This window comes from Saccharomycodes ludwigii, chromosome III, assembly GCF_020623625.1.
Source record: "Saccharomycodes ludwigii strain NBRC 1722 chromosome III, whole genome shotgun sequence".
Taxonomy (NCBI): domain Eukaryota; kingdom Fungi; phylum Ascomycota; class Saccharomycetes; order Saccharomycodales; family Saccharomycodaceae; genus Saccharomycodes; species Saccharomycodes ludwigii.
The window spans coordinates 1,386,312-1,398,877 of NC_060202.1; the positions used below are offsets into that span (position 1 = coordinate 1,386,312).

Genomic DNA, 12,566 nt, shown 5'->3' on the forward strand with positions numbered 1-12,566 from the left:
TAAGAAGTCTTAGTAGTGCCTTTTCTTTTTAAGAAAAAAACAAAACAAAACAAAACAAAAATAAATTACTCTTTATTATACCTGTATTAAGTATTCATATATGTAAATATTTATTTAACTATATGAATCTACAGCAATCACTTATTGTGTGTTGAAGAAACTAATTTCTCCTATCGACTCATCAAACAAAAGATCCGATGGCTTTTTATTAAGCACTTCATCATTCATTGTTAATGTTTTCTTTTTCGAAAAAAAAACCTCTTTGTTGTTTGATAACAATGAACTTCCAGGCCTAGAGAGATTTATTGATGCGATAGATGCTGACACTGTGGACAAGACCGACAAATTTGCAGATCTCGGTATGCTACATTCACCATAATTTTGATGCTCTTGATAATGCTCATAATATGATTCCTTGAAATGATATTGGCACTCTATATCCAGATAGATATCTTCATCGCTTTTCCTCAACTTTGGTGATAATGATGATGCTGATGAACCATAATTTATAGGTGATTCCGCAATGATGGAAAAATAATCTTCTTTTTCATTGTTTGTGGAATATTGGATCAATTCTTGTGTTTCTTTCAACAATAGTTCTGCAAGTTTCTGATCATCGGAGCTAAAATCGCTATTAATGGTTAACAACAGTGAAGCTTGATTTTCTGCTACCTTCTCATGACAGTTCTTTGGTTTTCTTCCGCGTTTTTTCTTGACTTTTAGTTTGGAGGTTTCTGTTTTAGAGACGCTGTCAAAAAAAATTTGGGTATTTTCATCGACACAATATTTTGGATTAACCAGATTTATTGATAATGGATAACTGAATGACCTTTGTATATTATTTGTACATGTAATTCCGTTTATGAAATTGTTACTACTATCACGAGTTACCTCCAGGATGTATTCTTTTTGGAAAACATCATTTGGATTTAAGGAAACATCTCCGGTACTATCTTTTTTACAAGTATTACCTAAATATATTTGTAAATCTGCAATATCAACATCACTTTCTATCCCATCTTTGTTACTTTCTCCCAAGCAATTTAGTTCCATTAATTTTTTTTCCATCATATTTTGTATGATATTGAATTTTTTGTCAGTTGAAATTTTAGATTTCTTTTCATTGTTATCTTTGGTTATAACCCTCGAGTTTCTTTTGGATACCCTATAGAATAACTCTGGATCCAAATATTGATTGTTTTCCATATTAATTATAAGGTGTTCATCCATATAGTTCAGAGGATCGGATAGATCAAAATTAGTAATTTTGGTAGGCAAAGATTTTTTGTTTTTGTCGAAAGAACATGACTTTTTATTTTTGGACTTTTTATTAATCTCATCACTTTTGACATATTTAGCATCATTAGTAGTGAGATTGTTGGCATTCATATTAATATCAATATTTTCAACTTTTTTAGCAATAATTTTATCTTTCTTTTCCAATAATGGCTTTACTAAGTTCTCAACCTGATAATTTCCACCAATATTACTATTATTTTTTTTAAGTTTCTGTTCCTTTTTATTAACATGTTGCTCTTTTACCCTCACGGGCTTCTTTTCCGTAGAATTTTTATTTTCTTGTCTATAAGATGCATAATTAGATGGCGATCTACCTCTTATAATTAACGATGGTGTTTCTCTTACACATATCGGAACAAAAGTTGTGTTGTTTTCCTCATCATAACACTCATTACCAGTTTTGTCCAGTTGGCTCATAACGTTACCATCCACTACACCACCCAAGACCACTATGAGCTTAAAATGCATATTTGATTGTGATGGCTTTTTGATAGCGATGGAAGAAGCAAATTGGACCCTCTCATATCTAACGACTTTTTTAATTTCGTCATCTGGATATGTTGAAAGAATACCTTTAAGTTTTTTCGCAGCAAGTTGATCTCGATGAAGATAAAAAGTGGAGTCGTATTTTTTTTTTTTAATCTTGTTTCTAACATTGGAAGCTTCTCTAATGGTTTGGTGATTTGGTAATTCTGAAGGTATTAGTGGGTGTATTTGTGGGTTTATCTGCGGTCCTTTATCCCTTTTAGCTGTATGTTGAACAAGTGTCATAAAAGAGTTATCTTCATAACACCTTGCTATTAAACGTATGGCAAAATATTTTATTTGATGCCGATTATTGTTATCGTTTAAATTAAATGTAAAATTATTAAAAAATAATTGATTTTCATCAATTTCTAGGAATTTAAAACAACTGACCAAAGTGAAATAGTTTCTCTTGTAACCAATCCATTCTTTATCTATAAAATCAAAACCTCTATCAATTCTTGGCATTAATTCCAGGGTTATACATTTCTCAGTGTCGTTTAAATAAACTTTATTTAAAATTTCAGATGGTGTAAAAGGTGGCCCTACTTTAAATTGGAGAGTTGATCTTGGAGCTATTCTAATTTTCCTTTTATCAAAGTATGTGCTTACAGTACCATCATCGTTATATTTAGTGATGACATTTTTGCTTATTTGTTGTTCAGCTTTTGAATTATTGTTATTATCACTGTCATTATGATGTTCATTCATTTGTGACTCATTAATACCATTTAACTCATTCTCATAGGTGTTTTTTTGATTCCACGAGTAAATCTCATTTTTTTTGTCGATTGCGTCTTCTGCCCGAGAAACAAACTCACTTTGTATAATATTGTTGATATTTTCAAGGGTTGTCGCTGCAGGCGAATTATTTAAATATATAAGTGGATTTTTATTCATATGAATGGTGCTTTTATGTATTCTAAATGATAATACTTGCTCTTCTTCAGAAAAAAAAAACAAAAAAAAAAAAAAAGAAAAAAAAAGGGTAAAAAAAAAAAAAAAAAAAAAAAAAAGGAAACTTTTAGTATTTCTATATGACACAGACTTGATATTATTGCAAATATGGGTCCATTAATATCAACAACAGCAAAACATCAAAGCTCACACGTAGCAATGTATGTAGAAAAGTTTTTTGAGTTGTAATTAGAAATGGATTGGTGGTAGGGTTTCTTTTGTTTAAGGTTTTTGTAATTTATTTTTTTTTTTTTTTTGTGGTTCTTATTTTACTTTTTTTTTTTTTTTTATTTACATTGGCGGCAATAACAGACAAAATAAAATAGAATAAAATAAAACAGGAAATTATTATAATATTATATGGGTGTGAGTGTGTTTAAATAACAAAAGCTTTCTATTACTGTTATTACATTGTAATACAACTTTATATGTAATAATGTTATTTTTGATAGTGACACAAAAATGATTTTGAATTTAGTACTTTTCCATTACAAGAAAAGAAAGAGCATCATAAACAAATCTAAATGTAAATGTGAAAAAAATAATAATAATAATAATAATAAAAACAACGATAAAAATGCTCCTTCCCGAATGTCCGATGTTACATAGTCCTGTAGCTTACGGAAAAGGAAAAAGGAAAAAGGAAAAAGGAAAAAGGAAAAAGAAAAAAGAAAAAAACTATTATCGTTTCTTTTTTTTTTATTTTATTTTATTTTTTTATTTTTTCTTTTCTTTTCTTTTATTTTTCCTCTTTTTTCTCAATAGAAAAAAACTGGCTGAATGCCCTTTCTAACAAATAAAAATCGATACACCGAAATATAATAATACTTAATTTTTTAAATCTTTAATATATATACTTTTACCTTTCTTGTAGTTAAAAAAAAGCCTTTTACATATCATAAAGGAAACAACTACATCAAAATCTACCAAAGGAAAAGACAGAAAAAGATAAAAAAAAAGAAAAAAAAAAAAAAATGGGGAAAAAAGCCATTGATTCTCGAATTCCAATTTTAATTAGAAATGGTACTCAAACCAAACAAAGAAGCTTATTCATCGTTGTTGGTGACAAAGCGCGTAATCAATTACCAAATTTACATTACTTAATGATGAGTTCTGATTTAAAAATGAACAAGAGCATTTTATGGGCCTATAAAAAAAAATTACTAGGATTTACCTCTCACAGAAAAAAGAGAGAAGCCAAAATTAAAAAGGAAATTAAAAGAGGTATTAGAGAGGTTAATGATCAAGACCCCTTTGAAGCTTTTATCTCTAATCAAAATATTAGATACGTGTATTACAAAGAAACTGAGAAAATTTTGGGTAATACATATGGTATGTGTATTTTACAGGATTTTGAGGCCTTAACTCCAAATTTATTAGCCAGGACCATTGAAACTGTAGAAGGTGGTGGGATCATTGTTCTTTTATTAAAATCTATGTCATCCTTGAAACAACTATACACCATGACCATGGATATACATTCTCGTTATAGAACTGAAGCTCACGATGACGTGGTGGCTCGATTCAACGAAAGATTTATATTATCTTTGGGTTCTAACGAAAATTGTTTAGTTGTTGACGATGAATTGAATGTTTTGCCCATTTCTGGTGGTAAACATGTGAAGGCTTTACCCTTAGCCGATGACGACGAATTAACCCCAAAGCAGACTGAATTGAAAAATTTAAAGGAATCTTTGGAAGATGTGCAACCGGCTGGATCCTTGGTTGGGTTATCAAGAACAGTTAACCAAGCACAAGCTATTTTAACATTTATAGACACGATTTCCGAAAAAAATTTAAATTCCACAGTCGCATTAACAGCTGGAAGAGGTAGAGGTAAATCTGCAGCTTTGGGTATTTCCATAGCTGCTGCCATCGCACATGGCTATTCTAATATTTTTGTTACTTCCCCGTCTCCAGAAAACTTGAAAACTTTGTTTGAATTTATTTTTAAGGGTTTTGATGCATTAGGCTATCAAGAACACATTGATTACGATATTATTCAATCCACAAACCCTGCATTTAATAAAGCCATTGTGAGAGTTGATGTTAAGAGAGGACATAGACAAACTATTCAATATATTATCCCACAGGATTCACATGTTTTGGGTCAAGCTGAACTAGTAGTTATCGATGAAGCAGCAGCTATTCCATTGCCAATTGTTAAAAAATTGTTGGGTCCATACCTAGTCTTTATGGCTTCTACTATCAATGGTTATGAAGGCACAGGAAGATCTTTATCATTAAAATTGATCCAACAGTTGCGTGAACAATCTGAAAGTACAGGCCGTGAACAATCTCAGACCGAACTGGTCTCCAGAGATAATCATAAGACTACAGACAGCAACTTAGGAGGTCGTACTTTACGTGAGGTTTCATTGGATGAACCAATTAGATACGCACCAGGTGATTTGGTTGAAAAGTGGCTGAATAAATTATTGTGTTTGGATGTCCAGTTGATCAAGAATGCCAGATTTGCTTCTAGAGGTACCCCACATCCTTCTGAGTGTAATTTATTTATCGTTAATAGGGACACTTTGTTTTCTTATCACCCAGTTTCTGAAAATTTTTTGCAAAAGATGATGTCTTTATACGTTGCTTCACATTACAAAAATTCACCAAATGACTTACAATTGATGAGCGACGCGCCAGCACATCAATTGTTTGTTTTATTACCACCTATCGATCCCAAAGATGGAGCTAGGGTACCAGACCCATTAGTTGTTGTACAGATAGCTTTAGAGGGTGAAATTTCCAAAGAAAGTGTCAGAAACTCTTTATCCAGAGGCCAAAGGGCTGGTGGCGACTTAATTCCATGGTTAATTTCCCAACAGTTCCAAGATGAGGATTTTGCTAGTCTAAGTGGTGCTCGTGTTGTAAGAATCGCTACTAACCCAGAATATGCCTCCATGGGGTATGGTTCAAGAGCTATTGAATTGTTGGGTGATTATTTCGAGGGCAAATTTACCGATTTAAATGAACATAATAAAACAAAGAATTATGATATAAACAGGGTCAATGACTATGATTTGAGTAGGACCAATTTATTAAAGGAAGACGTTAAATTAAGAGATGCAAGCACTTTGCCGCCATTATTGTTGAAATTATCTGAACAACCACCTCACTTTCTACATTATTTAGGTGTTTCTTATGGTTTAACTAATTCTTTACACAAATTCTGGAAAAGAAATAGATTTGTTCCAGTTTACTTGCGTCAAACGTCCAACGATTTGACTGGTGAACATACATGTGTAATGTTGAAAGTCTTAGATAATAGAGAAGATAACTGGTTGTCAGAATTTGCTAGAGATTTTCACAAAAGGTTTTTATCCTTATTATCTTATGATTTCAAGAAATTCAGTGCGTCTCAAGCTTTGAATGTTATCCAAAGTGCTAAGAGGGGAGAAGGCAAGGATTATCATGTTGAACCCATGACTAAAACAGAATTGGATAAAATTTTATCGCCTTTTGATTTGAAAAGGTTAGATAGTTATGCTAACAATCTTTTAGACTATCATGTCATTTTAGATTTATTACCGGCTTTGTCACTGCTTTTCTTTACAAATAGGATGGGTGAGTCTATAAACTTATCTAGCGTTCAATGTGCTATTCTATTAGCTGTTGGTTTGCAACATAAGAGCATCGATGATGTTACAAAGGAATTGAATTTACCTTCCAACCAAGTTATTGCAATCTTTGCTAAAATTATGAGAAAATTCTCCCTATATTTCCGTCAATTGTTAAGTTCTCATATTGAGGAGGAATTACCAAAGATGGAAGAAGATAAAATCAGGGAAATGAATGGAGAAGATATCACAGCTTTTGATGCTGGTGAGATTCTTGACAAGATGGATGTGGAATTGGAAGAAGCTGGGTCTGAAGCCGTTAAAGCCATGAAGGACAGACAAAAGGAGTTAATTAACTCATTAGATTTGAAGAAATATGCCATTAATGATGATACCGATGAATGGAAAAGTCAAAAGCAATCTTTGGAGAAAGCTGCTAAAAACAAAGGTGTTGTTAGTGTTAAATCTGGGACTAAAAAGAGAAATTCTGGGACTGCAGAGAATATTTATAAAGAAGAAATGGGGTCTTTAAAAAAGTCGAAGAAACCCAAAAAAAAATAATCACTAGTTTGAAGCATGATTAATTTGTTCAATATTGTATTGAAATAGTTTCTTTTTTAGTTAATTGTATATTGATGTTCTTTTAGAAACGTGTGTAAATTATTATTATTATGATAAAAAAAACAATTAATATGCATTTATATTTTTTTGTTAAAATTTAATACCGAAAGTGTTGCCGATTTATCTTTGTTCGGATAACATAATTAATATAATATATATATTTTCTTTTTTCCCTAACTGAGATGAAAAAATAGTCATAGAAAAGGATGTAGAATAAACCATCCAGTCGATATTTTTTATTTTTATTTTTTTTATTTCTACTCTTTTCTCTTTTCCTCTAAAAAAAAAAAAAAAAAAAAAACTTTTTTGTTCTTCTCCTGTTTTATCTCATTTTCTATATTTTTATATTTCTTATATCAAATATCAACATTAATTTCTAACAAACTAAAAGAACAACTCATCTAAAGAAGTACACTATATACATCTAAATCTATTCACACAAATCAATAATGGTTGAAATTACTGAAATTATCGAAGATCAAAACACTCAAGACGATGTTGTTGCCGACGTCTTGGCTGAAGCTGTTGCTGAAACTGTTGCAAAAGCTGAAGAAGAAGAAGAAGATGATGACGATGAGGGAGAAGCTTATGCATCCGATGACGAAGATTCTGATTATGATGATTTTGACGAAAATGAAACTTTGTTTGAGAGAATAGTTGCTTTGAAGGATATAGTTCCACCAAAACAAAGAAACGCAGTTTGTAATGCATTCTCTACCACTGTTAATATAGCCAAATCTATCTTTTCCAAAGGTGGTTCTTTAACCTGGACTATTGCCACCAGTGCTCTATTATTAGGAGTTCCATTATCTTTGACTATTTTGGCCGAACAACAATTGATTGAAATGGAAAAAACCTTTGATTTACAAAGCAATGCCAATGATTTATTAGGCAGTGCTCCACAACAACCAGTCCCATCTCCAGCCGCCCAATAAGTTAGAAGATAAAAGAAAAAATATTACAAGAATAGGATAAACAAAAAAAAAAAAAAGAAAAAAAAAGGTTGAATTATGATGTAAAAATAAAATAAATTTCAGTTAATTTTTTTTTTTTCTTTTTTTCTTTTTTCTTTTTTCTTTTTTTCTTTCTAACATTTGAAAAATTAAAAAAATAAACAAAATTATTTATATATTTTTATACTAATCTATATAAATATATAAGTGTATTTATATAACTTGTACATATAATGTATGTTTTTTTTTTTTCTTTTTAAAAAAAAAAAGGTTTGTCACGTCTGAATAATATATTTTTAAATAATCACACATAAAATAGCAAACTTGCATCCATACAAAAAAAAAAAAAATTAAGCAATCTTTGGATGTTTAATAGATAAAGCATAAATATCTAGATAGGTGGTAAATTCATAAATGATATCATTTAAAAACATACCATGAATACCTAGAGATAAGCCAAAACCTAACCACAACAAATTGTTAATGGTAATAGTTTTATCGTAGCCCAACATTTCAACTAGAAAAATTTCCAAGACAAATTCTAAAATTGGAATAAACATTGGTGCGTTAACCATCGGAAACTTTTGCAATGTTAAATGTGCAACAATAATTCTACCAACAGAAAAGGCAAAAGCCAAACCAATTGTCAATAAAAATGGCAATGACATAAAAGAAGGTTCTATGACAACGATAGTAGTTATACTAGCAAAAAATAAAAAATAGGGTAATAATCCACAATTGGCATAAGCAACTTGGAATTCTGCCGCCTTAGATGCCGTTGGCTCATCCTCATTATTTGACTGCTGAAGATAATAGTCAGAAACATTTTTCTTGGCATAAATAACGTTAAATAACAAGGCAAAACCCAAAAAGAAAAAACACAAATGAACAGTTTCGACAGCAAAACCTTTAATTTCAAAAAGTTTGGTATGCCAGACAACTTGAGGACCGTAAATACCAGTTATGATAAAGGCCCCACAAATCATCAAGATCCCCTCCACTGGGCCGCTAAATTCACTTAAAAATAGCTTATGGGTATGATACTCTTCCCAAGTACTTAGGTAAAAATTACATAATGTGGCAAATGAACACAGTAAAAGCATATAACCAAAACCTAATTGAAAGGTAGATGCAAAAACTATTGTTGATAATGTTGTATTTAAAGAATCAATACAATGATCAAATAATTCACCTAACGGACCACTTTGACCCGTTCTACGAGCATGTGTACCATCACAGGCATCAAATGTTTGGTACATGAATAGTCCAAAAGCATAAGAGAAATATGTCCAACGTGGGGTTTCTTGGGTCAATGTAGTATCATAATATAAACAAGTTAATAAATTCACAATAATAAAACCAAATCCAGACAATGTAACTACATTTGGAGCCATCCATAATGGGAATATTTTGACAAATTGATGCCAAAATGGTTTTAAAACATATTGAGAAATCAATGAACGGTCTTCGCCCTGATATTTATATTTTTTTAAATTGGCTAATTTGGAGTGTGGAACAAAGTAACCCATTTTCTGCCTTTCCTATTTTGTTTTTTATGGGAGTTTTTCTTTTATTTTTAAAGTTTTATAATTTATTGGAAAAAAAAAAAAAAAAAAAAAAAAAAAAAAATTGTTTTTATCACAAAATAAAACAAAAATAAAGAATAACGGGGGGACAGTAATATATATATCACATCGGTTTTAATATTATTTTAATATTATTTTATTCAAATAAAATAAGATAAAAGTCCGAAGTCCCGAATAGTTCTAGGGCAATATTCAGAAAGGCCTTATATGGATGAATCGTTAGAGAGTATATATATATATTTATAAAGGAAGTAACTTTAATTTAAAGCCTACTTGCAGCTACTTAACATTTTAGATACAACACCCAGCAACTGATCGTTTTCACAAGCTGCAGCGACACGTTCTTTATCATTTAATTGTTTGTTCACTTGGTTTTCACTTTGATGTGTTCCCTTTTTTAACAAAATGGTTATTCTAAACCTTGGACTTAAACTTCTATCCAATCTAACCCTTACACCTAATCCAATTAATGTGGCCAAAGAACAATGAGTAATTGTTGGTGTTATTCTGACAATGACCTCACCCATACATGTTTTAGGACTACTTTTATTAATAACTTCTATATCTGATAGTTGGATAACTGATAATTGGCCCAAAGATAAAGGATGCTCTGGATCTGAAATGTGGGATATTAAATCGTAGATTTCTTGAGAGTCTACTAACTCCTCTTTAACTTTATTTGTGTTGTTAATAATGACCTTAGGCACAGTATGATCGTCATGCTGTTTTTTTTTATTAATACTTTTTTGTAATAATAAAAGAGAATTATTAATTTTTAAATTTTGATAGACTGATGATTCTTTATTAACTAGTTTTAAAAGAGATTTCCTATTTTTTGAAAAAAAAAAGTTGTTATCATAAAATGCCCTTTTTACATTGCCATTTGAATTGCTGTATACGATATTTGGATTCTTTGTTGTTTCTATAGTTCCAAATAAATCCTGCTCTTCTTCAGTTTCATCATAATCATCTGTTTTTCTTTTAGGTAATTGACTTTCATCTAATATATCAGGGTTCTCGTTGATAAATTCTGACATCTTTTTTATTTACTTCTTTTGAAAAAAATTTCTGTGATCTTTTTTATTTTTATTTTTATTTTTACTTTTATTTTTTTTTTTTTTCTATAATTTTTCCAAAGTATGTTCTTAAAATGAAGTTTTGCTTTATTTTTGTTGAGTTCCAGTACCAATAGCTAAAATATAACTTGAAAATGTTTATTTTTATTTCAGTTACAAAACGAAAAGAAACTTTCCTTTTTTTTTTATTTTTTCCGATATAAAGGAAATCCGGTAAAAACCGATTTCTAAAAACATTTTCGTCCTTAATGAGAATTTGTATTACGTTCATAAAAATAAAGACAATAATAAAAAATAAAAAATAAAAAAAAAAAAAAAAAAAATAATAATAATAATAATAATTATAAGAACGATCGCCCAGTGTTTCTACATAAAAAAATATATCAAGAAGATTCGTATCTTATTTTAGTACGTTTATTATCCAAAATAAAGAACAACTCTAACCATATATTTATCCAGTTTGTTATTACTTTTATTTTTTTTTTCTATTTATTTACCCTCCCCAACTTTAAGTATTTATTGTGTTTAATAGGTTCAAGTTTAACCTGTTTGACTCCATTCCAGATTTAACCCAAGATAACCATCAAAATAATACACATATATGTGTATATAAAAGAAGTAGGTTATAAGATTAATACGCAAAATCTCAAAAAATAAGAATATGTCCGAGAAAAAAGTTCTAATAGTCGGTATGAGTGGGTGTAGTTCGAGCGGGAAGACAACTTTAAGCAAAATAACGTCTGAAGTAATTCCCCAATCGATATTAATACACGAAGATGATTTTTTCAAACATGACGATCAAATTCCCATTGACCCGAAATATAATATAGCCAATTGGGACTCCCCAGATGCATTAGATATACCCCTATTTATAAAAGAGTTAGATCACATAAAAAAAACAGGTGGATGTGAAATATCAAATAAGTTAATACATAATAACAACGTTGACGATTTGCAAAAATTTAACTTGGATTCAAATTTTTTAACTCAATTGAAAAAAAAATATGCAGATTTACTCATTAAACATTCGAATTTAAAAATAGTCCTGGTTGATGGGTTCATGCTTTTCCACGATGATTTATTACGATCTAAATTCGATATTAAATTATTATTCAGGGCTAAATATAGTACATTGAAGAAAAGAAGAGGCGCTAGACCTGGATACCAAACTTTAGACTCTTTTTGGGTAGATCCTCCATACTATTTTGATGAATTTGTTTATAAATCTTATTACGACACACACAAGAAGTTATTCATTGACGATGACGTCGAGAACGGAAAAATTAGGCCTATTTATAATATTAGTTGCTTTGATAATGATGATAATGTCAATATTGAAGAAGGTTTAGAATGGATCTTTCAAAAAATTAAAGAAAATTGTTGATTTAACGAGAATATATAAATTTATTGTTCTGTACTTTATTTCTATCGTACATAAAAAAAAAAAAAAAAAAAAAAAAAAAAAAAAAATACTAGCATTTTTTTTTCTTTTTTTTTCCCTTTAACATGTAAGTTCTATAAGGCTTAAACATTTCGGACTTTTAAACGATAGTAAATGCTCTTTTAACGACAAAAAAAAAAAAAATAAGATGGGCTAATTTTGTTTTATTTTTTTTTTAAATTAAAAGAGGAGTACCACCGATCAAAGTATATAGCCAATGAACCTTTAACTTTAGTAAACTTTTGTTGAAAAAAATCTTTCCATCTCACCCCCCCTTTCCAAGGTAAATTAAAATTTTAAATATTAAAATTGGATACACTCCAATTATTTAACTTAACGAGAGTGGCGCCAAGTAATATTGAGGCTTATTAAAAAAAAAAAAAAAACTCCATAATAATATATGTCAAACCAGATTCGTAGCTAAGTTTAATTTTGTAAATACTTTAATTAACGATTAGAACAGATGTTTGTTTCCATTCTGTCAACACTAATAACACCAACTTTCAACAAATTACCATTTTCTCTTTTTCTAAAAAAAGAAA

General features: G+C 29.8%; 6 protein-coding genes across 6 annotated transcripts; 3 read left to right on the forward strand and 3 right to left on the reverse strand.

Moving 5' to 3' along the window:
* Window positions 1–141: 141 nt before the first annotated feature.
* Window positions 142–2,724, reverse strand: NDT80 (transcription factor NDT80; the record flags this gene model as incomplete). Its single annotated transcript, XM_046077532.1, has 1 exon — window positions 142–2,724. The coding sequence occupies one exon, from the start codon at window positions 2,722–2,724 to the stop codon at window positions 142–144; it is 2,583 nt and encodes an 860-aa protein (XP_045935309.1).
* A 1,031-nt stretch (window positions 2,725–3,755) lies between these two features.
* Window positions 3,756–6,908, forward strand: KRE33 (ribosome biosynthesis protein KRE33; the record flags this gene model as incomplete). The annotated part of the gene is made up of 1 exon (XM_046077533.1): window positions 3,756–6,908. One exon carries the CDS (start codon window positions 3,756–3,758, stop codon window positions 6,906–6,908), a length of 3,153 nt encoding a protein of 1,050 aa, XP_045935310.1.
* Window positions 6,909–7,417: 509 nt separating this feature from the next.
* Window positions 7,418–7,903, forward strand: TOM22 (Tom22p; the record flags this gene model as incomplete). Its single annotated transcript, XM_046077534.1, has 1 exon — window positions 7,418–7,903. The coding sequence occupies one exon, from the start codon at window positions 7,418–7,420 to the stop codon at window positions 7,901–7,903; it is 486 nt and encodes a 161-aa protein (XP_045935311.1).
* A 368-nt stretch (window positions 7,904–8,271) lies between these two features.
* Window positions 8,272–9,450, reverse strand: CPT1 (diacylglycerol cholinephosphotransferase; the record flags this gene model as incomplete). Its single annotated transcript, XM_046077535.1, has 1 exon — window positions 8,272–9,450. The coding sequence occupies one exon, from the start codon at window positions 9,448–9,450 to the stop codon at window positions 8,272–8,274; it is 1,179 nt and encodes a 392-aa protein (XP_045935312.1).
* Window positions 9,451–9,776: 326 nt separating this feature from the next.
* Window positions 9,777–10,544, reverse strand: CIA2 (iron-sulfur cluster assembly protein CIA2; the record flags this gene model as incomplete). Its single annotated transcript, XM_046077536.1, has 1 exon — window positions 9,777–10,544. The coding sequence occupies one exon, from the start codon at window positions 10,542–10,544 to the stop codon at window positions 9,777–9,779; it is 768 nt and encodes a 255-aa protein (XP_045935313.1).
* Window positions 10,545–11,244: 700 nt separating this feature from the next.
* On the forward strand, window positions 11,245–11,967 carry NRK1 (ribosylnicotinamide kinase; the record flags this gene model as incomplete). Its single annotated transcript, XM_046077537.1, has 1 exon — window positions 11,245–11,967. The coding sequence occupies one exon, from the start codon at window positions 11,245–11,247 to the stop codon at window positions 11,965–11,967; it is 723 nt and encodes a 240-aa protein (XP_045935314.1).
* Between the last annotated feature and the right edge of the window lie 599 nt (window positions 11,968–12,566).